We start from the raw sequence: 27,998 nt of genomic DNA, 5'->3' as shown, positions 1-27,998 counted from the left end.
GAGACGCCTCAGTTGGATAAGGAACAGGAACAGTTTCTCCAGTAACAAAAAGGTTGACTTGAATTTTCATCGGACAGGTGGAGGTGGAGGCTGCTATGGTGGAGGGGGCTGGAGTGGTGGGTCCTGGGGCTGAGTGGGCTGGGGTGGTGGGTCCTGGGTTGATAGGTCCTGGGGCTGCTTGACCTGGGTACCAGAGGGTTCACCAGTAGTTTGACAACTAGTCTGTTTCTCTGTGTCTGCTGCTGTGCTGCCGTCTCTGCAGGGGCACCGACACTGGCATGACTCTCCCTGTCTAATGACGACGACAGGGAGACACAGGCCTATCTGCTGCAGAGCTATCCCTAGCAGACAAGACAGAGAGCATGTCAAATAATGTTTTAAAAAGTCAATACATCCATAAAAATTGTACAGTACAACAACCTCACAGATACGGTCTTGTAGCTAGCTTTACAATATCTACAGCTCTGCAACTGTAATGTTTAGCGATCAAATACATTGAAATGATCAAAATGTAGAATACTAGTGTAAAAAGCACACCTAAATTCATCAGAGGTGGCATATACCGGTAAATATCACAAAGCAAAAGATGAATCTCTGTAAATTACCTGTGTTCCCTCCCATAGGTATTTCTGTGGTAAAATAGAGCTTCTCTACTGTTGAGCCACCGTGTTGTTGCTGAAATACAACAGAAGAAGAGAAGAGCGCATGTTCAGCATATAATTAACAGAATGTCAATGCCTCGTGGCTAAACAGAGGAATAGTTTCATTAAAACAACTGAAGGTCAATTAACAGTTGTACTGGATGAGATTCAGCAGGCCAATGATTGGACAGTCCCTCTCCACATCTGTCACAGATTCTGCCGAGGCTGCCCCTCCTCCTTGCTCGGGCAGGTTTCGGCGTTCGTCGTCACCGGAGTACTAGCTGCTGCCGATCTATGTTCTATGTCTACCTGTTGTTGTCAGATTGTTTCACACCTGTTGCCCATTTTGGAATTACTCCGCCCCTATTTAACCCTGTGGCTCCCATTGTGTTCTGTGTGTGTTTGTTGTTTGTTTTCGGATGTCGTTGGTGAGCGGGTTTATTCCTCCCTGCGTGGAGGTTTATTGTTTCTTTACGTGTTTTAGTAAAGATACGTTTTCTTTGAGTTCTGTGTCCTGCGCCTGACTTCGTCTACCGCATTACACTGACACCGTGACAGAAACACGCACCAATATGGAGTCAGCAGGAACAACTGGATCTACCGAGACGATGGAGGAACGAGTCCAACGTCAAGAGACGGTACTTCAGAATCTCGGTGCCACAATGGAACGAGTGTTCCAGATGATGGAACGATTTGAGAGAGGTGGTATCCCTTCACCATTTCCAACCACACAACCACCTACAACACTGGCTACCACTTCGCCACCTGGGTCCAGTGGAATTCGGCTCTCGCTCCCGAGGGCATATGACGGTACACCTGCCGGGTGCCAGGGATTTCTCCTCCAGGTAGAGCTCTACCTGGCCACCATTCACCTGGCGCCCTCGGGATACGAGAGCGTGTCCGCCCTCATCTCCTGTCTATCGGGGAGGGCGCTTGAGTGGGCCAACGCCGAGTGGGGAGGTATAGACTCGAGAACTGTCCGCTACGAGGATTTCACCCGCCGCTTCCGGGCGGTATTCGATCATCCACCTGAAGGGAGAGCGGCGGGAGAACGTCTGGTCCACCTACGACAGGAGATGTGGTGGTCCTCTGTAGCTGTTCTCAACTGGCTTACCTGGTTAAATAAAGGTGAAATAAAAATAAAATAAATAAAAGTAGCTCAGCTGGTAGAGCACGGCGCTTGTAACGCCAAGGTAGTGGGTTCGATCCCCGGGACCACCCATACACAAAAATGTATGCACGCATGACTGTAAGTCGCTTTGGATAAAAGCGTCTGCTAAATGGCATATTATTATTATATTATTATGAGGAGCGCGCAGGATTTTGCGCTGGAGTTCAAGACTTTAGCAGCCAGCGCGGGATGGAATGAGCGAGCCCTTATCGACCACTATCGTTGCAGCTTAAGGGAGGACGTCCGTCGGGAACTGGCCTGCAGGGACACCAATCTCAACCTGGACCAACTGGTGGACATGTCCATCAGGTTGGATAACCTGTTGGCAGCCCGCGGACGTTCTGATGGGGGGCTGTCCATTCCATCCCCCAGCACCTCCGAGCCTACCCCCATGGAGCTCGGAGGTGCTGCAGTTAGGGAGACTGGGAGAGGGACCGTCCCCTGCACCAAGTGTGGCCGCAGAGGACACACTGCTGGTCAGTGCTGGGGAGGGTTCTCAGGAGGTCGAGGCAGCAGGCAGAGCACTGGTCGACCGTCTCAGGTGAGTAGGCACCCGACTAACCCAGAGCTCCCTGTTGCTAATATGTGTATTGACATTATGTTTCCAGAATTTTCTCCCCATTCCCAGCATAAGGCGCTAGTAGATTCAGGCGCGGCTGGGAATTTTATTGATCGCCAGTATGCACGTAGTCTAGGGATTCCCACAGTGGCTGTTGATAAACCTTTCCCTGTTCACGCATTAGATAGTCGCCCGTTAGGGTCAGGCATAATCAGGGAGGTCACGGCTCCACTGCTGATGATGACGCAGGGGGGGTCATGAGGAGAGGATTAGCCTCTATCTGATTGATTCTCCTGCGTATCCTGTGGTGTTGGGACTTCCCTGGTTAACCATTCATGACCCCACGATTTCATGGCAACAGAGGGCTCTCAAGGGATGGTACGGTCAGTGTTCAGGGAGGTGTTTAGGAGTTTTCTTGGGGGCAACTTCGGTGGAAAGTCCAAAACCAGGTTTCCACCATGCACATTCCATCCGAGTATGCAGATTTGGCTATCGCCTTCAGTAAAAAGAGGGCGACTAAATTACCACCCCATCGTCCGGGGGATTGTGCGATAAATCTCCAGGTAGGAGCTGCACTTCCCCGGAGTCACGTGTATCCTTTGTCTCAGGAGGAGAAGGCGGCTATGGAGACATATGTCACCGAATCTCTGAGGCAGGGATACATTCGGCCATCCACTTCACCCGTTTTCTCAAGTTTCTTTTTTGTGAAGAAGAAAGATGGTGGGTTACGCCCGTGCATTGATTACCGTGGCCTAAATCAGATTACCATCAAGTACAGCTATCCATGACCTCTGATAGCTAGTATGACGGAATCATTGCACGGGCACGCGTCTTCACAAAATTGGATCTCAGGAGCGCGTACAACCTAGTGCGTATCCGCGAGGGAGATGAGTGGAAGACGGCATTTAGTACCACCTCTGGACATTTTGAGTATCTGGTCATGCCATACGGGTTAATGAATGCTCCATCAGTTTTCCAATCATTTGTGGATGAGATTTTCAGGGACCTGCACGGACAAGGGGTAGTGGTGTATATTGATGACATCCTTATATACTCCGCTACACGGGCCGAGCATGTGTCCCTGGTGCGTAAGGTGCTTGGAAGACTGTTGGAGCATGACCTGTATGCTAAGGCAGAGAAATGCCTGTTCTTCCAGGAGTCCATCTCTTTCTTGGGGTACCATATGTCCGCGTCAGGGGTGAGGATGGAGAGTGACCGCATTTCGGCCGTGCGTAATTGGGCGACTCCTACCAAGGTAAAGGAGGTGCAGCGATTTTTGGGTTTTGCCAATTACTACCGGAGATTTATCCGGGGCTTTGGTCAGGTAGCAGCTCCCATTAACTCGTTACTGAAGGGGGGGGGCGGTGCGTCTGCGGTGGTCAGCTGAGGCGGACAGGGCTTTTAGTCGTCTGAAGGACCTGTTTACCTCGGCTCCAGTGCTGGCTCATCCGGACCCCTCCTTAGCCTTCACGGTTGAGGTGGATGCATCCGAGGCTGGAATAGGCGCTGTACTGTCTCAGCGCTCGGGTACGCCACCTAAACTCCGCCCCTGTGCCTTCTTTTCGAAGAAGCTCAGCCCGGCGGAGCGCAACTATGATGTGGGGGACCGGGAGCTGTTGGCTGTGGTCGAAGCTCTGAAAGCGTGGAGACATTGGCTTGAGGGGGCTAAACACCCTTTTCTCATTTTGACTGACCGCCGCAATCTGGAGTACATCCGGGCAGCGAGGAGATTAAACCCTCCCCAGGCAAGGTGGTCCATGTTTCTCACCTGTTTTGTTTTCACCCTTTCTTACAGGCCAGGTTCCCAGAACGCTAAGGCAGATGCTCTGTCCCGACTGTATGACACGGAGGGGAGTTCCGTGGAGCCCACTCCCATACTTCCGGCGTCGTGTCTGGTGGCACCGGTGGTGTGGGAGGTTGACGCGGAGATCGAGCGGGCGTTGCGTAACGAACCCACTCCTCCCCAGTGTCCAGAGGGTCGTGTGTACGTACCGCTGGATGTCCGCGATCGGATGATCTATTGGGCTCACACGTCACCCTCCTCTGGGCATCCTGGCATAGGTCGGACAGTGCACTGTCTTAGTGAGAAGTACTGGTGGCCCACCTTAGCTAAGGACGTGAGGGTTTATGTTTCCACCTGCTCGGTGTGCGCCCAGTGCAAGGCTCCTAGACACCTGCCCAGAGGGAAATTGCAACCCCTACCCGTTCCACAACGACCATGGTCCCACCTATCGGTGGACTTCGTGACGGATCTTCCCCCCTCACAAGGGAACACCACGATCCTGGTTGTTGTGGATCGGTTTTCTAAGTCCTGCCGCCTCATTCCGCTGCCCGGCCTCCCTACGGCCCTACAAACGGCTGAGGCCCTATTTACACACGTCTTCCGGCACTACGGGGTACCTGAGGATATAGTGTCTGATCGGGATTCCCAGTTCACCTCTAGGGTTTGGAGGGCGTTCATGGAACGTCTGGGATTCACGGTCAGTCTGACCTCAGGATTTCACCCAGAGAGTAACGGGCAGGTGGAGAGAGTCAACCATGAGGTGGGTAGGTTTCTGAGGTCGTATTGCCAGGACCAGCGGGGGAAGTGGTCGGTTTTCCTCCCCTGGGCAGAGATAGCCCAGAACTCCATCCGCCACTCCTCCACTAACCTTTCTCCATTCCAATGTGTATTAGGTTATCAGCCGGTCCTGGCACCTTGGCATCAGAGCCAGATCGAGGCACCTGCGGTGGACGAGTGGTTTCGGCGCTCGCAGGAGACCTGGAACGCTGCTCATGTACGTCTGCAGCGGGCCATCAGGCGGCAAACGGCGAGCGCCGACCGCCACCGCAGTGAGGCCCCGGTGTATGCACCGGGGGACCGAGTCTGGCTCTCGACCCGAAACCTGCCCCTTCGCCTGCCCTGCCGGAAGCTGGGTCGGCGGTTTGTGGGGCCATTCAAAGTCCTGAGGAGATTGAACGAGGTATGTTATAGGTTACAACTTCCTACTAATTATCGTATTAATCGTTCCATGTGTCTCTCCTCAGGCCGGTGGTAGCTGGTCCACTCCAGGAGTCTGAGATACGGGAGGTTCCTCCGCCCCCGCTGGACATCGAGGGGGCACCGGCGTACTCGGTTCGTTCCATATTGGATTCGAGGCGTCGGGTGGGGGGCCTGCAGTATCTCGTGGAGTGGGAGGGGTACGGTCCGGAGGAACGGTGCTGGGTTCCTAGGAGGGACATCCTCGATCCCTCCATGTTAAGGGATTTCCACCGCAATCATCCCACTCGCCCCGCACCGCGTCCTCCTGGCCGGTGTCGACGCCGGGGGGGGGGGGGTACTGTCACGGATTCTGCCGAGGCTGCCCCTCCTCCTTGCTCGGGCAGGTTTCGGCGTTCGTCGTCACCGGAGTACTAGCTGCTGCCGATCTATGTTCTATATCTACCTGTTGTTGTCAGAGTGTTTCACACCTGTTGCCCATCTTGTAATTACTCCGCCTCTATTTAACCCTGTGGCTCCCATTGTGTTCTGTGCGTGTTTGTTGTTTGTTTTCGGACGTCGTTGGTGAGTGGGTTTATTCCTCCCTGCGTGGAGGTTTATTGTTTCTTTACGTGTTTTAGTAAAGATATGTTTTCTTTGAGTTCTGTGTCCTTCGCCTGACTTCGTCTACCGCATTACACTGACACCGTGACAACATCCTAATAAAAAGGCCAATAATGGGCCTCCCGAGTGGCGCAGCGGTCTAAGGAACTTCATTGCAGTGCTAGAGACGTCACTACAGACATGGGTTCGATCCCGGGCTGTATCACAAATAAAAAAAATCGGGAGTCCCATAGGGCGGCGCACAATTGGCCCAGCGTCGTCCGGGTTAAGGGAGGTTTTGGCCGGGGGGGGCTTTACTTGGCTCATTGCGCTCTAGCGACTCCTTGTGGCTGGCCAGACACCTGCAGGCTGACCTCGGTCGTCAGTTGAACAGTGTTTCCTCCGACACATTGGTGCGGCTGGCTTCCGGGTTAAGCGGTCATGTTTCAGTTTACGCATGACTCGACCTTCGCCTCCCGAGCCCGTTGGGGAGTTGCAGCAATGAGACAAGATCGAAATTGGGGAGAAAAAAATTATATATTTATATATAAAATACCATTTTTAAAAAGGCCAATAATTGGACGACCCTCTCCATATTTTTATTAAAAGACCAAATGATTGGACGGCGGCCTTCTCCATATTCTAATTAGCTGGCTTTACTACCCTCCTGGTTAGGAGGTTTCAATAAAGCATCTAGAATAATGACACCAATAAATACCGTATGACAACAAATTATACAATCATAAAAAACTGGCCTATAAAAACATATTATATTCCTAGATCAACATCTAATAGCAAACCTTATTAGCTGCTTATAATAACTTATAAAAGGCCTAACTTGTTATAATTATAATAACAACCTATTACTAACTTGTTAATGATGACTTACTGACAGCTGTGTCTGCGTGTCCTGCTGCCTCTGGTCATTGATACTGTTCAAAAGCCACTGGAAGTTCTGAGTGGACAAGGTGATGGGCTGGAGGGTACTGTGGGAAGGGACAGTAGGAGGAGCAGAGTACCCCAGGGAGAGGGGTGTTAGTGGGGCCTGGAGGGAGGAGCTGGGTGGTGGAGGGTATGGGCCTGTGCCTGGTTGAGAACAGATGGAGGGCATGGCAGCTGGCTGTAGTAGTAGGCTCTGGGTGGAGCCTGGTTGGGAATGGAGGGTGGTGGTTGGTTGTGGTAGTAGGCTCTGATTGGAGCCTGGTTGGGAATGGAGGGTGGCGGTTGGCTGTGGTAGTAGGCTCTGATTGGAGCCTGGTTGGGAATAGATGGATGCGGCTGGCTGTTCTGGATTCACCTCATGTTTAGGTATTTCACTGATCATGGGAGAGACAGGAACTGGAAAGGGTTCACTAGGGGTCCACCCAGGGGTGAGGACAGCGATGGGCTGGGGTACAGGATGGGGTACACCAGGGATAGAGTCAGAGGGTTCAGGACAGGTAGAGATGAAAGAGGGAGATGCTTCTGGAAGCACCACTGTTGGAGATGGGTTCTCCAAACTGCATGAGGGCACTGCCAGCAACGACACATCTGGAGAAGATAGGGGACTGATAAAAACGATTTGAAGGGCTTAACAGGAGACAAGGCATTTAGACAACAAAGCACTGGTGGTGTTGAACACAACATAGTACAGTACCCTGTGGCTGGGGCTTGTCTTGAAACAGCAGTTCAAACATCAGGTCCAGGGCATCAGACTGCCACAGGGATAAGACAACAGCAGAGTAATGTTAGTCTAACAGGTAAAACATATACAGCACGTGTCTTAGTTACCATCTATTACATTTAGCTACATTATTTACCATACAGTATGCACAACATATACATGTATACAATTTGCCCTGAGACATGACTGTAGTCTTTAATATTGTCTATATAGCCAATAGCATAGGGCTAACTGTATACTGTATATATACTCAGTACCGGGTCGGACCACCCTTTGCCTCCAGAACAGCCTGAATTCTTCGGGGCATTCTACAAGGTGTCGGAAACATTACACAGGGATGTTGGTCCATGCTGACATTACGCAGTTGCTGCAGATTGGACGGTGGTACATTCATGCTGTGAACAGCCCGTTCCATCTCATCCCAAAGATGCTCTATTTGGGTTGAGGTGCAGGGACTGAACAGACCACTCTAGTAAGCTGTCATGTTCCAGGCTCTTTTTCCACTCCTCAATTGTCCAGCGTTGGTGATCGCGTGCCCACTGGAGCCGCTTGTTCTTGTTTTTAGCTGATAGGAGTGGAACCCGGTGTGGTCGTCTGCTGCAATAGCCCATGCGCGACAAGGACCGACGAGTTGTGCGTTCCAAGATGCCGTTCTGCACACCACTGTTGACCTGCGCCATTATTTGTCTGTTTGTGGCCCGCCTGTTAGCTTGCACGATTCTTGCCATTCTCATTCGACCTCTCTCATCATCAAGCTGTTTTCCACCACAGGACTGCCACTGACTGCATATTTTTGGTTTGTCGCACCATTCACAGTAAACCCTAGACACTGTCGTGCGTGAAAAGCCCAGGAGGGTGGCCGTTTTTTTAGATACTGGAACCGGCGCGCCTGGCACCGACGATCATACCACGCTCAAAGTCACTTAGGTCACTCATTTTTGACAATTATAACGTTCAATCGAACAGTAACTGAATGCCTCGATGACTGTCTGCCTGCTTCATATACAGTTGAAGTCGGAAGTTTACATACACCTTAGCCAAATACATTTAAACTCAGTTTTTCACAATTCCTGACATTTAATCCTAGTAAAACGTCCCTGTCTTAGGTCAGTTAGGATCACCACTTTATTTTAAGAATGTGAAATGTCAGAATAATAGTAGAGAAAACGATTTATTTCAGCTTTTATTTCTTTCATCACATTCCCAGTGGGTCAGAAGTATACATACACTCAATTAGTATTTGGTAGCATTGCCTTTAAATTGTTTAACTTGGGTAAAACATTTCGGGTAGCCTTCCACAAGCTTCCCACAATAAGTTGGGTGAATTTTGGCCCATTCCTCCTAACAGAGCTGGTGTAACTGAGTCAGGTTTGTAGGTTCTCCTTGCTTACATACGCTTTTTCAGTTCTGCCTACAAATTTTCTATTGGATTGAGGTCAGGGCTTTGTGATGGCCACTCCAATACCTTGACTTTGTTGTCCTTAAGCCATTTTGCCACAACTTTGGAAGTATGCTTGAGGTCATTGTCCATTTGGAAGACCCATTTGCGACCAAGATTTAACTTCCTGACTGATGTCTTGAGATGTTGCTTCAATATATCCACATAATTTTCCTTCCTCATGATGCCATCTATTTTGTGAAGTGCACCAGTCCCTCCTGTAGCAAAGCACCCCCACAGCTTGATGCTGCCACCCCTGTGCGTCACGGTTGGGATGGTGTTCTTCAGCTTGCAAGCAACACCCTTTTTCCTCCAAACATAACAATGGTCATTATGGCCAAACAGTTCTATTTTTGTTTCATCAGACCAGAGGAAATTTCTCAAAAAAGTACGATCTTTGTCCCCATGTGCAGTTGCAAACCGTAGTCTGGCTTTTTTATGGCAGTTTTGGAGCAGTGGCTTCTTCCTTGCTGAGCGGCCTTTCAGGTTTTGTCGATATAGGACTTGTTTTACTGTGGATATAAATACTTTTGTACCTGTTTCCTCCAGCATCTTCACAAGGTCCTTTGCTGTTGTTCTGGGATTGATTTGCACTTTTCGCACCAAAGTACGTTCATCTCTAGGAGACAGAGCGTGTCTCCTTCCTGAGCGGTATGACGGCTGCGTGGTCCCATGGTGTTTATACTTGCGTACTATTGTTTGTACAGATGAACGTGGTACCTTCAGGCGTTTGGAAATTGCTCTCAAGGATGAACCAGACTTGTGGAGGTCTACAATTTTTTTTCTGAGGTCTTGGCTGATTTCTTTTGATTTTCCCATGATGTCAAGCAAAGAGGCACTGAGTTTGAAGGTAGGCCTTGAAATACATCCACAGGTACACCTCCAATTGACTCAAATGATGTCAATTAGCCTATCAGCAGCTTCTAAAGCCAGACATCATTTTCTGGAATTTTCCAAGCTGTTTAAAGGCACAGTCAACTTAGTGCATGTAAACTTCTGACCCACTGGAATTGTGATAAAGTGAATTATAAGTGAAATAATCTGTCTGTAAACTTTGGAAAAATTACTTGTGTCATGCACAAGTAGATGTCCTAACTGACTTGCCAAAACTATAGTATGTTAACAAGAAATGTTGGAATGGTTGAAAAACAAGTTTTAATGACTCCAACCTAAGTGTTTGTAAACTTCCGACTTCAACTGTAGCAAGCCACAGCCACGTGACTCATTGTCTGTAGGAGCGATCCATTTTCGTAAACAGTGTATTTTTTAAAGACATATTGCATGGTGATATGTTTATTCAGACAGTGTGTGATATTGAAAATGTGGAAAGAAAGAGGTACAAAATTACTTACATTACTTTCTCTGAGCTGAGAGACAGTGGAAATCAGGCTCATATCACTGAGACATGGGGAACGAGGATTCAAGTCCTGTTTCAAAACATGATTATTGATTCATTATAAGAGATGATTAGAGAGCACCGCATATTGAGAACAGATTTAAAAGACAGAAAAATACAGAGAAAATCTATTGATTGCATGGATATTTGATCAGTAAGTCTTGACACATACTGTGCGAGACAGAAACTGATGAAATGTGTCATTGTCAAAACATCATTAACAAGTGCCATTTTCAGTCACATGGTGGGAGGACTCACCTCTGAGAGGGAGTGGCTGTGAGTTATGGCAGCTGACGGTCCAGGCTTGTGACCTTTGATGTTGTCCCTCAGGCTGTTGGAGGAGCTTAGGGAGTTATCACCGTCTGTGTTCCCCTGAAGGAGGGGTGGTTCGCCTAGGAGAAATAACACACACACACACACACACACATACAGACACATGTATATGTGTGCACGTGCATGCACTGCACACACACACAAACACAGACATATATTACTTTTATTGGTCTCTCTTATACAGCAGCCAACCCTATTGCTTACAACCCCATAAGAATTTGAGATATAGTCCTGGCTTGGAGAAAGAAAGGTCATTTGAGTCCACAACTCTTAGCCTCATGGGTGAAGAGACAGGATATAGAAATACGCTCAGCAATATCCAAGTCCATGCATAATGACAATGATCATTAATAACATTACTTTATGCTGATGTAGCCTTTAGTGCCTTGAAGACTGTGGTTTTTAGGGAAAAGGGCAAGGAGGTTCAAGCCACTAGCGTTGTCTGAGAAACAGGCACACAGACACACACAGTCGGAGAAAAGTCCTGGCTACAGACACAAGCAGTTCTGCAGGATACAGATGGAAACTTCCACTGGGAAGCCAACCAAACGGCAGGCAGATAATGTTTCCTCAGCCTCTGATATCAATGTGAGTTTACAGACGTCTCCATGCATTCACAGATCACATGTAATGGATCCAAACCCCATCTGAGATTCATAGGTATCAGAGGAACAGGCTAGAAAGACAAATGACAGTGTTATAGTCAGAATGGAGTGTGTGTCTCTGTCTGTCTGTGTGTGTGTGTGTGTGTGTGTGTGTGCATGTGGGTGGGTGCGTGCATTTGTGCCTGTGTGCGTGTGTGCATGTGAGTGAGTGAGTGAGTGAGTGAGCGAGAGGACCTGGGCCCCAGAGGAAGCTGCAGCAGCAGTATTAATAGCTCCACCACAACAACAGCAGCAGCAATCAGACCTGGGTTCAAATAGTATTTTGAAATCCTACAAATATATGAGTGTTTGTTTAAGCCTGCCTGGAGTGCTAGATGGACTGGGTTTGGATCTTTGGGACTGTTTTGTGTGTGTTTGATGTGTGTGTGCGTGTGTGTGTTTGATGAGTGTGTGTGTGTGTTTGATGAGTGTGTGTGTGTGATCTCAGCACTCTGTTGGATGTGGATAAATAGGCACATCAGGATTCGCTGACAGGGCGTTGGGAGAATAAATGGGACAATAAGAAGCTTGGGAGCTGAGCGGTGTCGAGGCCTATCTACTGGGCTGGAATAAACTCTGATGTTTTCAACACACACACACACACCTGTCTGAGGATCTGACTCAGCAGAGGAAGCCATACCCCATTAAGAACACTCAATAACACGTAGCGGGGAGGAAAGAAAGACGTGCTAGAACGTATTGTTTTATCTCCAACTCTGAAAAAAAAGGATTTCAACTCCCCTAGTCTCATTTAAAAATAAACAGGGATTGAGCTAAAGGAGTTAGCTGTGTATCTCCACCCCACTATTCCTGTCATACACACCTGTACCTATGTATCCCAGGAAGTGTGTTTGGAGGTGGTCACTAGAGGTGAATGCCTTGTAACAGCCAGGATGGTCACACCTGGGGAGAAAACAACACTAAGTTTAGTTATTTATGTTAATTCATTCATTCATTTGTGCGTTCATGGAGTACGTTTACATGCGCACTAATAACTCAATATTAAACCGATTATAGCAGAATGCAGAGTATGACATTAGTCATGTAAACACCTTACTCTGCTTATCTCAATCGGCGTACGGTCATAATCGAAGTAAGCATACGCCGATTAAAACACCTGGTTTTCTGAGCAATCTTTAGAATTATTAGGAATGTAAACAGAATAATCAGTGTTCCAGTGGTGTATTTGATCTGTGCGAGTGAAGTGAGTTCAGAAAAACTGAAAGTGTCACCCTGATCTGTTTCACCTGTCTTTGTGATTGTCTCCACCCCCCTCCAGGTGTCGCCCATCTTCCCCATTATCCCCAGTGTATTTATACCTGTGTTCTCTCTCTGTTGCCAGTTCGTTTTGTTTCGTCAAGCCTACCAGCATTTTTCCACTTGCTCTTGTCTTTCTCAAGTTCCTGTTTTCTAGTTATCCCAGTTTTGACCATTCTGCCTGCCACGCTGTACCTTTTGGACTCTGATCTGGATTACTGACCTATGCCTGCCCTTGATCTGTCATGTTGCCCCGTGTTTTTGTAATAAACTTTTGTTACTTCGACAACGTCTGCATCTGGGTTTTCTCCTGAAACGTGATAGTACGAACTGGCCATGACTGACCCAGTAGACTCGGACGAGCGCCGCAACGACATCTCCTCCCAAGGAGCCACCATTGGAACACCATGACCGAGCATTTAACACATTGCTGGAGCAATTCCGTGGGTTGTCTGTTAGGCAGCCTACCACGACGGTAACCTCCCAGCCCCTCAGTAACCCGGTCACCCCGGTTTCCCGGGAACCCCGCTTACCTCCCCCGGAACGCTTCGCTGGAGAGTCGGGAACCTGTTTGCCATTTCTCACTCAGTGTTTGCTCATCATCGAGCTGCAGCCCTCCTCCTTCCCCTCGGACCACTCTAAGATACCGTACCTCATCATGCTGATGTCCGGGAGGGCTCTCGCCTGGGCTACGGCAGTGTGGGAACAACAGTCAGTCGTATGCTTCAGTCTGGAGGAGTTCATGCAGGAGGTAAAGAAGGTTTTCAATGCTCCATTGTCCGGGAGAGAGGCTGCCAGAAGTTGCTTCGGCAAGAATTACACAGTGTGGCAGACTATGCAGTGGATTTCCGCAAGTTGGTAGCTGTGTGTGCCTGGAACCTGGAAGCGCTGTTCGACACGTTCCTGCACGGAGTATCGGAGGAAGTAAAGGACGAGCTTGCAGCCCGGGAACTACCGACGGATCTCGACTCGCTCATCGCCTTGACCATTCGGATCGATGGGCAACTACAGGAACGAAGGAAGGAGAGGAAGTCCGATTCTTCTCGCCCGCCCAAGGATTCCACCTCGCCATTGAGGCATCCCGGAAGTCCCGACGGCTCCGTTGCCGAGAGAACCCGAGGCTACCCGAGTTCCCCCGAGAGTCTCCGAAGTCTTCCGATCCACCTCTTCCCAAGCCAACGCAACTAGGCAGAGCTAGGTTGTCTCCAGCCGAATGGCAATACAGGCTTCACACGAAGAGTTGCCTGTATTGCGGGACTACTGATCATTTTGTGTCCACCTGTCCACTAAAAGACCAGGCTCACCGGTAGGAGCGAGTACTCTGGTGGGCCATACGGATAACTTTTCCTCTCCCCTTACTCGCACCCCTTTTCATGCCATCTTGCTGTGGGGGAACCAGTCGAAGTCTCTCCAGGTACTCATCGACTCTGGGGCCGATGAGAGCTTTATGGACGCTACCCTGGCGTCCAAGCTGGGTATCCCCACTCAGCCCCTCTCCTTTCCCATGGATGTTAGAGCGCTGGACGGGCACTCTATAGGCCAGGTCACCCACAATACCAACCCCATGAACTTACGAGTATCAGGGAACCACAGCGAGACGATCCAATTCCTGCTAATTAAGTCTCCTCGGGTTCCCGTGGTATTGAGTTTCTCTTGACTGCCTTCAACATTTACATTTACATTTTAGTCATTTAGCAGACGCTCTTATCCAGAGCGACTTACAGGAGCAATTAGGGTTAAGTGCCTTGCTCAAGGGCACATTTACATCATTTAGCAGACGCTCTTATCCAGAGCGACTACAAATTGGTGCATTCACCCTATAGCCAGTGGGATAACCACTTTACAATTATACTTTTTTTTTTATTTTTTTTTTGGGGGGGGGGGGGGGGGGGGGGGGGTAGAAGGATTACTTTATCCTATCCCAGGTGTTCCTTAAAGAGGTGGGGTTTCAAATGTCTCCGGAAGGTGGTGAGTGACTCCGCTGTCCTGGCGTCGTGAGGGAGCTTGTTCCACCATTGGGGTGCCAGAGCAGCGAACAGCTTTGACTGGGCTGAGCGGGAACTATGCTTCCGCAGAGGAAGGGGAGCCAGCAGGGCAGAGGTGGATGAACGCAATGCCCTCGCCTGGGTGTAGGGACTGATCAGAGCCTGAAGGTACGGAGGTGCCGTTCCCCTCACTGCTCCATAGGCAAGCACCATGGTCTTGTAACGGATGCGAGCTTCAACTGGAAGCCAGTGGAGTGTGCGGAGGAGGGGGGTGACGTGAGAGAACTTGGGAAGGTTGAACACCAGACGGGCTGCGGCATTCTGGATGAGTTGTAGGGGTTTAATGGCACAGGCAGGGAGCCCAGCCAACAGCGAGTTGCAGTAATCCAGACGGGAGATGACAAGTGCCTGGATTAGGACCTGTGCCGCTTCCTGTGTAAGGCAGGGTCGTACTCTCCGAATGTTGTAGAGCATGAACCTGCAGGATCGGGTCACCGCCTTGATGTTAGCGGAGAACGACAGGGTGTTGTCCAGGGTCACGCCAAGGCTCTTCGCACTCTGGGAGGAGGACACAACGGAGTTGTCAACCGTGATGGCGAGATCATGGAACGGGCAGTCCTTCCCCGGGAGGAAGAGCAGCTCCGTCTTGCCAGGGTTCAGCTTGAGGTGGTGATCCGTCATCCATACTGATATGTCGGCCAGACATGCAGAGATGCGATTCGCCACCTGGTTATCAGAAGGGGGAAAGGAGAAGATTAGTTGTGTATCGTCAGCGTAGCAATGATAGGAGAGGCCATGTGAGGATATGACAGAGCCAAGTGACTTGGTGTATAGGGAGAAAAGGAGAGGGCCTAGAACTGAGCCCTGGGGGACACCAGTGGTGAGAGCACGTGGTGCGGAGACAGCTTCTCGCCACGCCACTTGGTAGGAGCGACCGGTCAGGTAGGACGCAATCCAGGAGTGAGCCGCGCCGGAGATGCCCAGCTCGGAGAGGGTGGAGAGGAGGATCTGATGGTTCACTGTATCAAAGGCAGCAGACAGGTCTAGAAGGACAAGAGCAGAGGAGAGAGAGTTAGCTTTAGCAGTGCGGAGAGCCTCCGTGACACAGAGAAGAGCAGTCTCAGTTGAATGACCAGTCCTGAAACCTGACTGGTTTGGATCAAGAAGGTCATTCTGAGAGAGATAGCAAGAGAGTTGGCTAAAGACGGCACGCTCAATAGTTTTGGAAAGAAAAGAAAGAAGGGATACTGGTCTGTAGTTGTTGACATCAGAGGGATCGAGTGTTGGTTTTTTGAGAAGGGGTGCAACTCTCGCTCTCTTGAAGACGGAAGGGACATGGCCAGCGGTCAAGGATGAGTTGATCAGCGAGGTGAGGTAGGGGAGAAGGTCACCGGAGATGGTCTGGAGAAGAGAGGAGGGGATGGGGTCAAGCGGGCAGGTTGTTGGGCGGCCTGCAGTCACTAGTCGCAAGATTTTATCTGGAGAGAGAGGGGAGAAAGAAGTCAAAGCATAGGGTAGGGCAGTGTGAGCAGGACCAGCAGTGTCATTAGACTTAACAAACGAGGATCGGATGTCGTCAACCTTCTTTTCAAAGTGGGGGGAGGATTCAGCAGTGAGGAGAATGTGGCAAAGAGCTTCCTAGGGTTAGAGGCAGATGCTTGGAATTTAGAGTGGTAGAAAGTGGCCTTAGCAGCAGAAACAGATGAAGAAAATGTAGAGAGGAGGGAGTGAAAAGATGCCAGGTCGGCAGGGAGTTTAGTTTTCTTCCATTTCCGCTCAGCTGCCCGGAGCTCTGTTCTGTGAGCTCGCAATGAGTCATCAAGCCACAGAGCTGGAGGGGAGGACCGAGCCGGCCGGGAGGATAGGGGACACAGAGAGTCAAAGGATGCAGAAAGGGAGGAGAGGAGGGTTGAGGAGGCAGAATCAGGAGATTGGAGGGAGAAGGATTGAGCAGAGGGAAGAGATGATAGGATGGAAGAGGAGAGAGTAGTGGGAGAGAGAGAGCGAAGGTTGCGGCGGCGCGTTACCATCTGTGTAGGGGCAGAGTGAGTAGTGTTGGAGGAGAGCGAGAGAGAAAAGGATACAAAGTAGTGGTCGGAGACATGGAGGGGAGTTGCAGTGAGATTAGTAGAAGAGCAACATCTAGTAAAGATGAAGTCAAGCGTATTACCTGCCTTGTGAGTGGGGGGGGATGGTGAGAGGGTGAGGTCAAAAGAGGAGAGGAGTGGAAAGAAGGAGGCAGAGAGAAATGAGTCAAATGTAGACGTGGGGAGGTTGAAATCCCCCAAAACTGTGAAGGGTGAGCCATCCTCAGGAAAGGAACTTATCAAGGCGTCAAGCTCATTGATGAACTCTCCAAGGGAACCTGGAGGGCGATAGATGACAAGGATATTAAGCTTAAATGGGCTAGTGACTGTGACAGCGTGGAATTCAAATGAGGAGATAGACAGATGGGTTAGGGGAAAAATTGAGAATGACCACTTGGGAGAGATGAGGATTCCTGTGCCACCACCCCTCTGACCAGATGCTCTCGGGGTATGCGAGAACACATGGTCAGACGAGGAGAGAGCAGTAGGAGTAGCAGTGTTTTCAGTGGTAATCCATGTTTCCGTCAGCGCCAGGAAGTCGAGAGACTGGAGGGTAGCATAGGCTGGGATGAAGTCAGCCTTGTTGGCGGCAGAACGGCAGTTCCAGAGGCTGCCTGAGACCTGGAACTCCAGGTGTGTCGTGCGTGCAGGGACCACCAGGTTAGAGAGGCAGCAGCCACGCGGTGTGAGGCGTTTGTGTAGCCTGTGCGGAGAGGAGAGAACAGGGATAGGCAGAGGCATAGTTGACAGGCTGCAGCAGATGCCTACAATAATGCAGAGGAGATCGGAATGAAATGAACTAAACATCAGGGAAAGGAGAGAGCAGGCCTCCCTCACCAAAAAAAAATAATATATATATATATAACTCTCCCAACTTCCACCTCAGAAACTATAATTGTTTCACTGAACCACCCGAGTAAAACTCTCCCAACTTCCACTTTAGAAATTAGAATTGTTGTAAACTACAGCAGACTGTTATCAGTAGCTGTAATTAAGTACAGCAGCTACCAACCACCTAACGTTAATGCCTCGGATGAGGTTAGAAAAACAGCTGAATGGTAGCAGCTAGCTGGCTCAATCACAGGTACTCTTAAGCATGAAATAACATTGGAAACAATTAACCACAGTTGCAAAAAGTTACCAGTAGCTACCCGCTAGCTAGCTAGCTAGCTTTGTTGGTCCAAGTAGTGGGTAAGCTAGCCTCGTGCTTCGCCGGGGTCCGCCGAATACAGTCCTTACCTACAATAATTACCTACAATAACCTTCAATAACTACCTGAGTAAGCTACCTATAATACCAAACTACAATACCTACCTACAATCTAAATACATGGTTTAAGCTTAACTCAACACCATATAAGAAGCCAAGCTTACCTTTCATAACGCAGCAATGATTAAACGTTGGGTAGCTAGCACAAAGATATTGTATTTAGCTACCACAGTACAGCCAGCTGGTAGTGTTGGCTGGCTAGCAATGGCTACTGTGTTGACTTTGTTTGAAAAACGGCGTCGCTGCGAACGAATGTAGCTGGCTAAAAGGATATTGTTTTTAGTTGCAACCGTTGCTAATAGCAACTCGCCAGCTAATCCAGGAGGTGAGTTAGCTAGCTAGCTTCGTGCTACACCCGGCACCGTCGAATACAAAAGTAACCTACAATAACTACACAACAGCTACCCACAACAGCCCACGATGCCTACCTATACTACTTAATAATATACAGCCCACGATGCCTACCTATAGTACCTAACTACAATCTAAATACATAGTTTAAGCCTTACTCGACAAAGCCCAAGCTATGTATAAAGCCAAACTGGCAGACTGCAATCAGTAGCCGAAATTAAGTACAGCAGCTACCAACCACCTAACGTTAATGATAATGATAACGGCCAGCGGTCACTACGAGTACCTGGTCATGCCATTTGGCCTTACCAATGCTCCAGCTGTGTTCCAGGCCCTGGTTAATGATGTTTCCCGCAACATGTTGAACTGGTTCACCTTCGTCTACCTCGACCACATCCTCGTCTTCTCCCGCTCCGCCCAGGAAAGCGGAGAAATGCGAATTCCATCGCTCCACCATCCCCTTTCTGGGCTACATCATCGCGGCAGGGAGTGTACAGATGTCTACGTCCAGAGTGTAGCTGCAACGTTTCCTGGGATTCGCCAATTTTTATCGCCGCTTTATCCGGGGTTACAGCACCCTGGCGGTCCTGTCCCAGCGTTCGGCCATGGACCTCAAGTTACATCCCTGCGCCTTCTTCTCCCATTGCCTCAACACCACGGAGAGGAATTACGATGTGGGGAATCGTGAGCTTCTCACGGTGAAGATAGCGTTGGAGGAGTGGAGGCACTGGCTGGAGTGGGCGGAACATCCGTTCATTGTGTGGACAGACCACAAGAACTTGGAATATATCCGCACCGCCAAGCGTCTCAATTCCAGGCAAGCTAGGTGGGCCCTGCTTTTCACCAGGTTCAACTTCTCCCTCTCATACCGACCGGGATACAAGAATGTCATGCCAGATGCGCTGTCACGCCGCGTTAGCCCCGCGGCTACACCCCCGGAATCCGAGGCCATCCTTTTCACCTCTTATTGGCAGACTAAATAGCCTTGGTTTCTCAAATGACTGCCTCGCCTGGTTCACCACCTACTTCTCAGATAGAGTTCAATGTGTCAAATCGGAGGGCCTGTTGTCTGGACCTATGGCAGTCTCTATGGGGGTGCCACAGGGTTCAATTCTTGGGCCAACTCTTTTCTCTGTGTATATCAATGACGTCGCTCTTGCTGCTGGTGACTCTCAGATCCACCTCTACGCAGACGACACCATTTTGTATACATCTGGCCCTTCATTGGACACTGTGTTAACAAACCTCCAAACGAGCTTCAATTCCATACAACACTCCTTCAGTAGCCTCCAACTGCTCTTAAACACTAGTAAAACTAAATGCATGCTCTTCAACCGAACGCTGCTTGCACCCGCCCACCCGACTAGAATCACTACTCTAGACGGGTCTGACCTAGAGTATGTGGACAACTACAAATATCTAGGTGTCTGGTTAGACTGTAAACTCTCCTTCCAGACTCACATTAAGAATCTCCAATCCAAAGTTAAATCTAGAATCGGTTTCCTATTTCGCAACAAAGCCTCCTTCACTCATGCTGCCAAACATGCCCTCGTAAAACTGACTATCCTACCGATCCTTGACTTCGGCGATGTCATTTACAAAATAGCCTCCAACACTCTACTCAGCAAATTGGATGTTGTCTATCACAGTGCCATCCGTTTTGTCTCCAAAGCCCCATATAATACCCACCACTGTGACCTGTACGCTCTTGTTGGCTGGTCCTCACTACATATTCGTCGCCAAACCCACTGGCTCCAGGCCATCTATAAATCACTGCTAGGCAAATCCCCGCCTTATCTTAGCTCATTGGTCACCATAGCAACACCCACCCGTAGTCTGCGCTCCAGCGGGTATATCTCACTGGTCATCCCCAAAGCCAACACCTCCTTTGGCCGCAATTCCTTCCAGTTCTCTGCTGCCAATGACTGGAACAAATTGCAAAAATCTCTGAAGCTGGAGACACTTATCTCCCTCACTAACTTTAAGCATCAGTTGTCAGAGCACCTTACCGATCACTGCACCTGTACACAGCCCATCTGAAATTAGCCCACCCAACTACCTCATCCCTATATTGTTATTTATTTTGCTCATTTGTACCCCAGTATCTCTATTTGCACATCATCTCTTGCACATCATTCCAGTGTTAATACTAAATTGTAATTATTTTGCACTATAGCCTATTTTATTGCCTTACCTCCATAACTTGCTAAATTTGCACACTGTATATTATATGTATTTCTGTTGTATTTTTGACTTTGTTTTGTTTTACCCCATATGTAACTCTGTGTTGTTGTTTTTATCGCACTGCTTTGCTTTATCTTGGCCAGGTCGCAGTTGTAAATGAGAACTTGTTCTCAACTGGTTTACCTGGTTAAATAAAGGTGAAAAAAAAAAAAAAAGTGCTTGGCGACGGCACTCAGTTGGGGAATAGGCAAGCAGGTCCGGGAGGCGTAGAATTCACAACCAAACCCCGGGGGGGGGGGGGGGGCAGATAACCGGATGTTTGTTCCTGACGCTGTCCCCTCCTCGGTCCTGGAGTGGGCCCACCCCTCCAGGCTTGCCTGCCACCCGGGCTCCCGTCGGACCCTGTGCGACAGCACTTTTGGTGGCCTACCATGGTTCCTGACGTCTCCGCGCTCGTCGCCGCCTGCACGATCTGTGCACAGAACAAAACTCCTCGGCAAGCTCTGGCTGGTCTCCTCCAACCTCTGCCTGTTCCTCACCATCCCTGGTCTCACATATCCCTGGACTTTGTCACAGGTCTTCCCCCGTTTGATGGCTACACCGCCATCCTGACAGTTGTGGACCAGTTTTCCAAAGCCGCCCACTTCATTCCTCTCCCCAAGCTACCCTCCACCAAAGAGACGGCCCAGCTCATGGCGCAGCACGTCTTCCGGATCCATGGACTCCCAGTGGACATGGTCTCCGACCGGGATTCTCGTCCCGGTTCTGGAAGGCGTTCTGCACACTCATTTATACCTGTGTTCTCTGTTTGTCTGTTGCCAGTTTGTTTTGTTTCGTCAAGCCTACCAGCATTTTTCCCCTTGCTCCTGTCTTTCTCAAGTTCCTGTTTTCCTGGTTTAGACCATTCTGCCTGCCCTGACCCTGAGCTTGCCTGCCTGCCATTCTGTACCTTGTCACACCACCCTGGATTATTGACCTCTGCCTGCCCTGACCCTGAGACTGTCTGCCGTTCTATACCTTTTGGACTCTGATCTGGATTACTGACCTCTGCCTGCCCTTGACCTGTCGTTTGCCTGCCCCCTGTTTTTGTAATAAACTTTTTTTACTTCGACACTGTCTGCCTCTGGGTCTTCTCCTGATAGAAAGTAAGCATCTTATGAATAGTTTTCACATACAAACTTTATAAGTCCGAACTCAGAATCAAATAGTCTTCTCAAAAATAACATGGTCGGGCCTCCCGAGTGGAGCAGCGGTCTAAGGCACTGCATCGCAGTGCTAGAGGCGTCACTACAGATCCGGGTTCGATCCTGGGCTGTGTCGCAGCCGGCCGCGGCCAGGAGACCCATGAGGCGGCACACAATTGGCCCAGCATCGTGCGGGTTAGGGGAGGGTTTGGCCGGCTGGGTAGTCCTTGTCCCATTGCGCTCTAGTGACTCCTTGTGGCGGCCGGGCACATGCACGCTGACTTCGGTCACCAGCTGTACGGTGTTTCCTCCGACACATTGGTGAGGCTGACTACCGGGTTAAGCGAGCACTGTGTCAAGAAGCAGTGCGCCTTGGCGGGGTCGTGTTTTGGAGGACGCATGGCTCTTGACCTTCGCCTCTCCCGAGTCTGTACAGAAGTTGCAGCGATGGGACAAGACTGTAACTACCAATTGGATATTACGAAATTGGGGAGAAAAAGGGTAAAAAGTACCAAAAATATATAAAACAATAATAATTATATATTTTTTAAATAACATGGTCACTGTGGTAGAACATTTATTTTGATTGCCGATTTTCTGCATTTATCAAAAGTCCCATCAGTAGCCTGATTTCAGATGTGTCCATGTAAACAGGATTATTAGGGAAATGATTAGGATGTAAACATTTTAATCAAACTATTATACACTGCTCAAAAAAATAAAGGGAACACTTAAACAACACATCCTAGATCTGAATGAATGAAATCATCTTATTAAATACTTTTTTCTTTACATAGTTGAATGTGCTGACAACAAAATCACACAAAAATTATCAATGGAAATCAAATTTATCAACCCATGGAGGTCTGGATTTGGAGTCACCCTCAAAATTAAAGTGGAAAACCACACTACAGGCTGATCCAACTTTGATGTAATGTCCTTAAAACAAGTCAAAATGAGGCACAGTAGTGTGTGTGGCCTCCACGTGCCTGTATGACCTCCCTACAACGCCTGGGCATGCTCCTGATGAGGTGGCGGATGGTCTCCTGAGGGATCTCCTCCCAGACCTGGACTAAAGCATCCGCCAACTCCTGGACAGTCTGTGGTGCAACATGGCATTGGTGGATGGAGCGAGACATGATGTCCCAGATGTGCTCAATTGGATTCAGGTCTGGGGAACGGGCGGGCCAGTCCATAGCATCAATGCCTTCCTCTTGCAGGAACTGCTGACACACTCCAGCCACATGAGGTCTAGCATTGTCTTGCATTAGAAGGAACCCAGGGCCAACCGCACCAGCATATGGTCTCACAAGGGGTCTGAGGATCTCATCGCAGTACCTAATGGCAGTCAGGCTACCTCTGGCGAGCACATGGAGGGCTGTGCAGCCCCCCAAAGAAATGCCACCCCACACCATGACTGACCCACCGCCAAACCGGTCATGCTGGAGGATGTTGCAGGCAGCAGAACGTTCTCCACGGCGTCTCCAGACTCTGTCACGTCTGTCACATGTGCTCAGTGTGAACCTGCTGTGAAGAGCACAGGGCGCCAGTGGCGAATTTGCCAATCTTGGTGTTCTCTGGCAAATGCCAAACGTCCTGCACGGTGTTGGGCTGTAAGCACAACCCCCACCTGTGGACGTCGGGACCCTCATACCACCCTCATGGAGTCTGTTTCTGACCGTTTGAGCAGACACATGCACATTTGTCCTCTGTAGCTCAGCTGGTAGAGCACGGCGCTTGTAACACCAAGGTAGTGGGTTCGATCCCCGGGACCACCCATACACAAAAATGTATGCACGCATGACTGTAAGTCGCTTTGGATAAAAGCGTCTGCTAAATGGCATATTATATATTATTATTATTATATTTGTGGCCTGCTGGAGGTCATTTTGCAGGGCTCTGGCAGTGCTCCTCCTGCTCCTCCTTGCACAAAGGCGGAGGTAGCGGTCCTGCTGCTGGGTTGTTGCCCTCCTACGGCCTCCTCCACGTCTCCTGATGTACTGGCCTGTCTCCTGGTAGCGCCTCCATGCTCTGGACACTACGCTGACAGACACAGCAAACCTTCTTGCCACAGCTCGCATTGATGTGCCATCCTGGATGAGCTGCACAACCTGAGCCACATGTGTGGGTTGTAGACTCCGTCTCATGCTACCACTAGAGAGAAAGCACCGCCAGCATTCAAAAGTGACCAAAACATCAGCCAGGAAGCATAGGAACTGAGAAGTGGTCTGTGGTCACCACCAGCAGAACCACTTCTTTATTGGGGGTGTCTTGCTAATTCCCTATAATTTCCACCTGTTGTCTATTCCATTTGCACAACAGAATGTGAAATGTATTGTCAATCAGTGTTGCTTCCTACGTGGACAGTTTGATTTCACAGAAGTGTGATTGACTTGGAGTTACATTGTGTTGCTTATTTTTTTGAGCAGTGTATTAACCTGACTATCCACAATAATCTCATTATTGTGTGCATGTCACAGTGCTCATTTATTCATTCATTTGTGCATTCATTCATTCATTCATTCATTCATTCGTGCAAGCACTAATTTGTTCATTCGTTTGTTTGTCCATTCAACCCACTGCAAACTTCAGCCATTCATTGTGAGCTCACCTGTGTCCGGATGTGTTTCCTCAGGTCACTCAAGGTGGTGAAGTACTTGGTGCATCCGTCCGACTCGCAGTTAAACGTGTTCCCTGAGTGCAGTCTCTGGTGGGCTTTCAGCCTGCACATCAACACAAACACAACAGATAGAACAAACACGGCTGATGTTTGCAGATCAGCACACCAACAGACAGCCACTGTGAGCTGTGGCTTGACTTGGGGTCAGCATACCAAAGGTCACTAAGGTGTGTTCATTAACTTTGAGATCAGGGGGTCAGGAGAGTGCACAACTCATGACTGATGAAACATCATCGCGTGACAAGTGTCTTGACCCATGGCAGGAAGACTATCCCCTACAATAATTTGGCTGCTATTGCTTCAGTTGATAATTTTGGTGCCTGTGGGCCTGGAAATGATCTATTAACCAAATAGATGTGGAGGGCAAGACTGCTAGGTTGGAGTATCATCTCCGGCATTTCAATGGTAGGGAAAACACTGGTGTAACACTTACCTGTACAGTGTGTTGTAGGCCTTCTCACAGCCCTGTTGGTCACACTCGAAGGGTTTCTCGTTGGTGTGAACGCGGACATGGATCTTCAGACTATAGGAGGTGAGGAAGGCCTTGTCACAGCCCAACTGGTTGCAGACAAATGTGTACTCTCCTCTGTGTCTCTTCTGGTGGGTGCGCAGGTTCCCTGCTGTGCTGTAGGTACGAGTACAGTCCTCGTATAGACACTGGTAACGCTTCACCTGCAGAACAGACAGGCAAAGAGTTGTCGTCGTTATATAAACTATGTCAAAAAGATGAAACACCAACATTTACATAAACATAAGCTTAACATGTAGGAAGTGTTTTTAGCAAGTACCGGTATGTAACACTTGACAAACATTACTATACATCAAGTCTGAAAATGAATCAGCTGTATTGGTTTATATGAGAAGATTGAAGTGCACATTTATGAATGAGACCTAATTAACTTCACAGAAAGAGAACCAATAGGTTGAAAAGCCTAGAGAGCAGTGAGAGAATCCTCTCATCTTGACATCTGCAGAGACCTTGAATATATTAACTCTGTGGTTCTGGATGGGAGAGAGGCTGATGATGATGAGGGAAAACAGAAGCGTCACAGCTAGCTCCCGGTCTGGCCCAATTTCACCGCCCCAAACCAATCTCCTCTCCTGTCTCTGCCTCTCACTCACTGACTTCATCATAACAGTTGGCTTGTCGCCTTCACACAATATGGTGCTGCTGCTGATAACCTAGCATGGTCTATTTTCTCTGTGATGATGATGATGCAAATTAATGACCTCAGGGACTTCTTTCTCCCTTCCAAATGTTATACACTGAGAAAAAAAGGTGCTATATAGAACTTTAAATGGTTATTTGGCTGTCCCCATAGGAGAACCCTTTGAATAGCCCTTTTTGGTTCCAGGTATAACCCTTTTGGGTTCCATGAACAACCCTTTCCACAAAGTGTTCTACATGGAACACAAAAGGGTTTTACATGGAACCAAAAAGGATTCTCCTATGGTGACAGCCAAAGAACCCTTTTGGTACCCTTTTTTTCTAAGAGTGTATATGTGATATGCTAAAGAGGGTCTGTCTCAGTTATTCACAGACTGAGTATACACATCATATGATATGATCATCACGTGTAAGCCTGACCAACCCCATGTAATGTTTGCCCTAAGGGTTGAGGCCTACACTCTCAATTTCAAAGAAGACTACAAATGGTTCTCTGCCTACCTATAGCCTTGTAACATCCTTCAGGACATCATGGCCGGGACATTAGAGAATATACAGTATGTGAATGAGCAATGATGCCTCTCCTCCTCACAACCAGAATACCCAGAATACCAGGAGTGTGTTTTCCTGACAACATATCCAAATAAACACTGAACATGATCAGATATCAAAACAGGCTTATGTGATCGACTGGAGTTGAACCAGGGATTAGCCCACTGAGCCAAAGCCCAGGCATTAACTCAAGGTGTTAACACAAGTCTTCAGGTCTTTGGATATCAAGGCCATGCCTTACCTCGCTGTGGTGGCTATCTGGGCACTCAGAGTGCAGTGTGATGGTGGCCCCCTGGATGTGCCGGGGCATGGGTGTGGAACCAGGGTTGATGGTGAACTGGATCTGGTCCTGGGAGATGGTGTGGTGGATGTACCCCTGTGACATGGCCTCCCAGTGGTCTTCCAGACCTCCACGGCCCTCTGTCTCACATCCCTCATGTAGGTACATCATCAGGTCCTCTTCTTCCTCTTTATTGTCAGTTCTAGAACCCACAGGGTCTTGTTCAATCATCACGGTGGTTCTGTCGTACACTGTGTCCAGACTGTGCACACCAGAGTCCAGTGGTGAGGGCAGCAGTAGCCTGTCCCATTGGTCCCAGTCGACAGTAACCATCTTCCTGGACACATTGTCCTCTTCAACCTGCTGATTTGTCTTGTCCACCTCTTCCTCCTCCTCAAAGAGCATGGTCTCATTGGATTTGACATTCATCCTCATGCATGGTAACAAAGGTGTCACACACTGGGTTGCCACTGAAAGGAGAGAAGTAGAGAGGGTTAGAAAATGTATCAAGTAACAGTAGGCTATCATGATAGCAGCTACAAATGCATAGAATTTTGTTCACATAAAAATGAGATTAACGACTATTGGTTAAACGTTACAGTAGCCTAATACAAAGTCAACGACAATCTTGGCATTCCTCAGCGAGTTTAGGCTATCATCAAAACTATTTTAGTTGTTGCTACTAAGAAGCACTCATTCAGCAGACGCAGCACATAAATGTTGCAACGTTTCAATAACAACCCCAAGCTACTCAGTTTTGAAAGTTCACCACGTAAATGCAGTCAAGAACTACAAGGTCGTAAAAAGTATTTATAAAATGTATTCCGCTTTGTTTATTCTGTTTGAATCCCAGCTCCTCCGTTGTTAGTGTTGCTACATCGTAGTTACCCTAGCAGCCTACTTATCCAGCTTCCGCCCAGAATTAACTCACTCAACCTTGAAGTAAACGACAGGTAACTGCCTAAATAAAGGAAACACCAACATGGGCCGCCACGAGCCAGAACAACTTCAATGCGCAGTGGCATAGATTAAACAAGTGTCTGGAACTCGAGGTATGCGACACCATTTTTCAACGAGAAATTCCATCATTTGGTGTTTTGTTGAAGGTGGTGGAAAACTCTTTCTCAGGCGCTGCTCCAGAATCTCCCACGTGTTCTGAAAGAGAGTGACCCTGCTCTACATATGGTTAGTTCTCTAACATGTTCAATAAGGTTGAGATCTGATGACTGAGACGGTCATGGCATATGGTTTTCATGCTCGTCAACCATTCAGTGACCACTCGTGGCCCTGTGGATGGGGGCATTGTAGCCAAGATAATGGCCTGCCCAGCAATTTATACTTGACCCTAAGTAAGATGGGATGTTAATTGATTAAGTCAGGAACCGCGCCTGCTTTCAACATACTTTGTATCACATATTTACTCAACCGTTTCTATTATTTTGGCAGATACATGAATACGCAATAGCTCCTGGATAGAACTGTGCTACAGCGCCATCTTGTGAAGATTAATTATTACTGAACACTAGCCTAATAGGCTTTTAGAGGTTTAGCCAAAGCTACACTGCACACCATCTGAAATACCTATTTTTGTAAA

At 48.8% G+C, this 27,998-nt stretch overlaps 1 protein-coding gene across 1 annotated transcript; it reads right to left on the bottom strand.

Moving 5' to 3' along the window:
* LOC311109970 (metal regulatory transcription factor 1-like) lies at positions 1–26,839 on the bottom strand (the record flags this gene model as incomplete). The annotated part of the gene is made up of 10 exons (XM_084152954.1): positions 1–341; positions 606–675; positions 6,823–7,463; positions 7,570–7,627; positions 10,387–10,461; positions 10,689–10,822; positions 12,231–12,327; positions 24,336–24,447; positions 24,838–25,076; positions 26,366–26,839. The coding sequence occupies 10 exons, from the start codon at positions 26,837–26,839 to the stop codon at positions 94–96; spliced, it is 2,148 nt and encodes a 715-aa protein (XP_084009080.1). The 3' UTR covers positions 1–93.
* Positions 26,840–27,998: the final 1,159 nt, after the last annotated feature.

Source organism: Coregonus lavaretus, assembly GCF_964263955.1.
Source record: "Coregonus lavaretus genome assembly, chromosome: 3".
Taxonomy (NCBI): domain Eukaryota; kingdom Metazoa; phylum Chordata; class Actinopteri; order Salmoniformes; family Salmonidae; genus Coregonus; species Coregonus lavaretus.
Note: the sequence above shows the minus strand (reverse complement) of the source record. Positions and strands in the feature narration are given on the sequence as shown.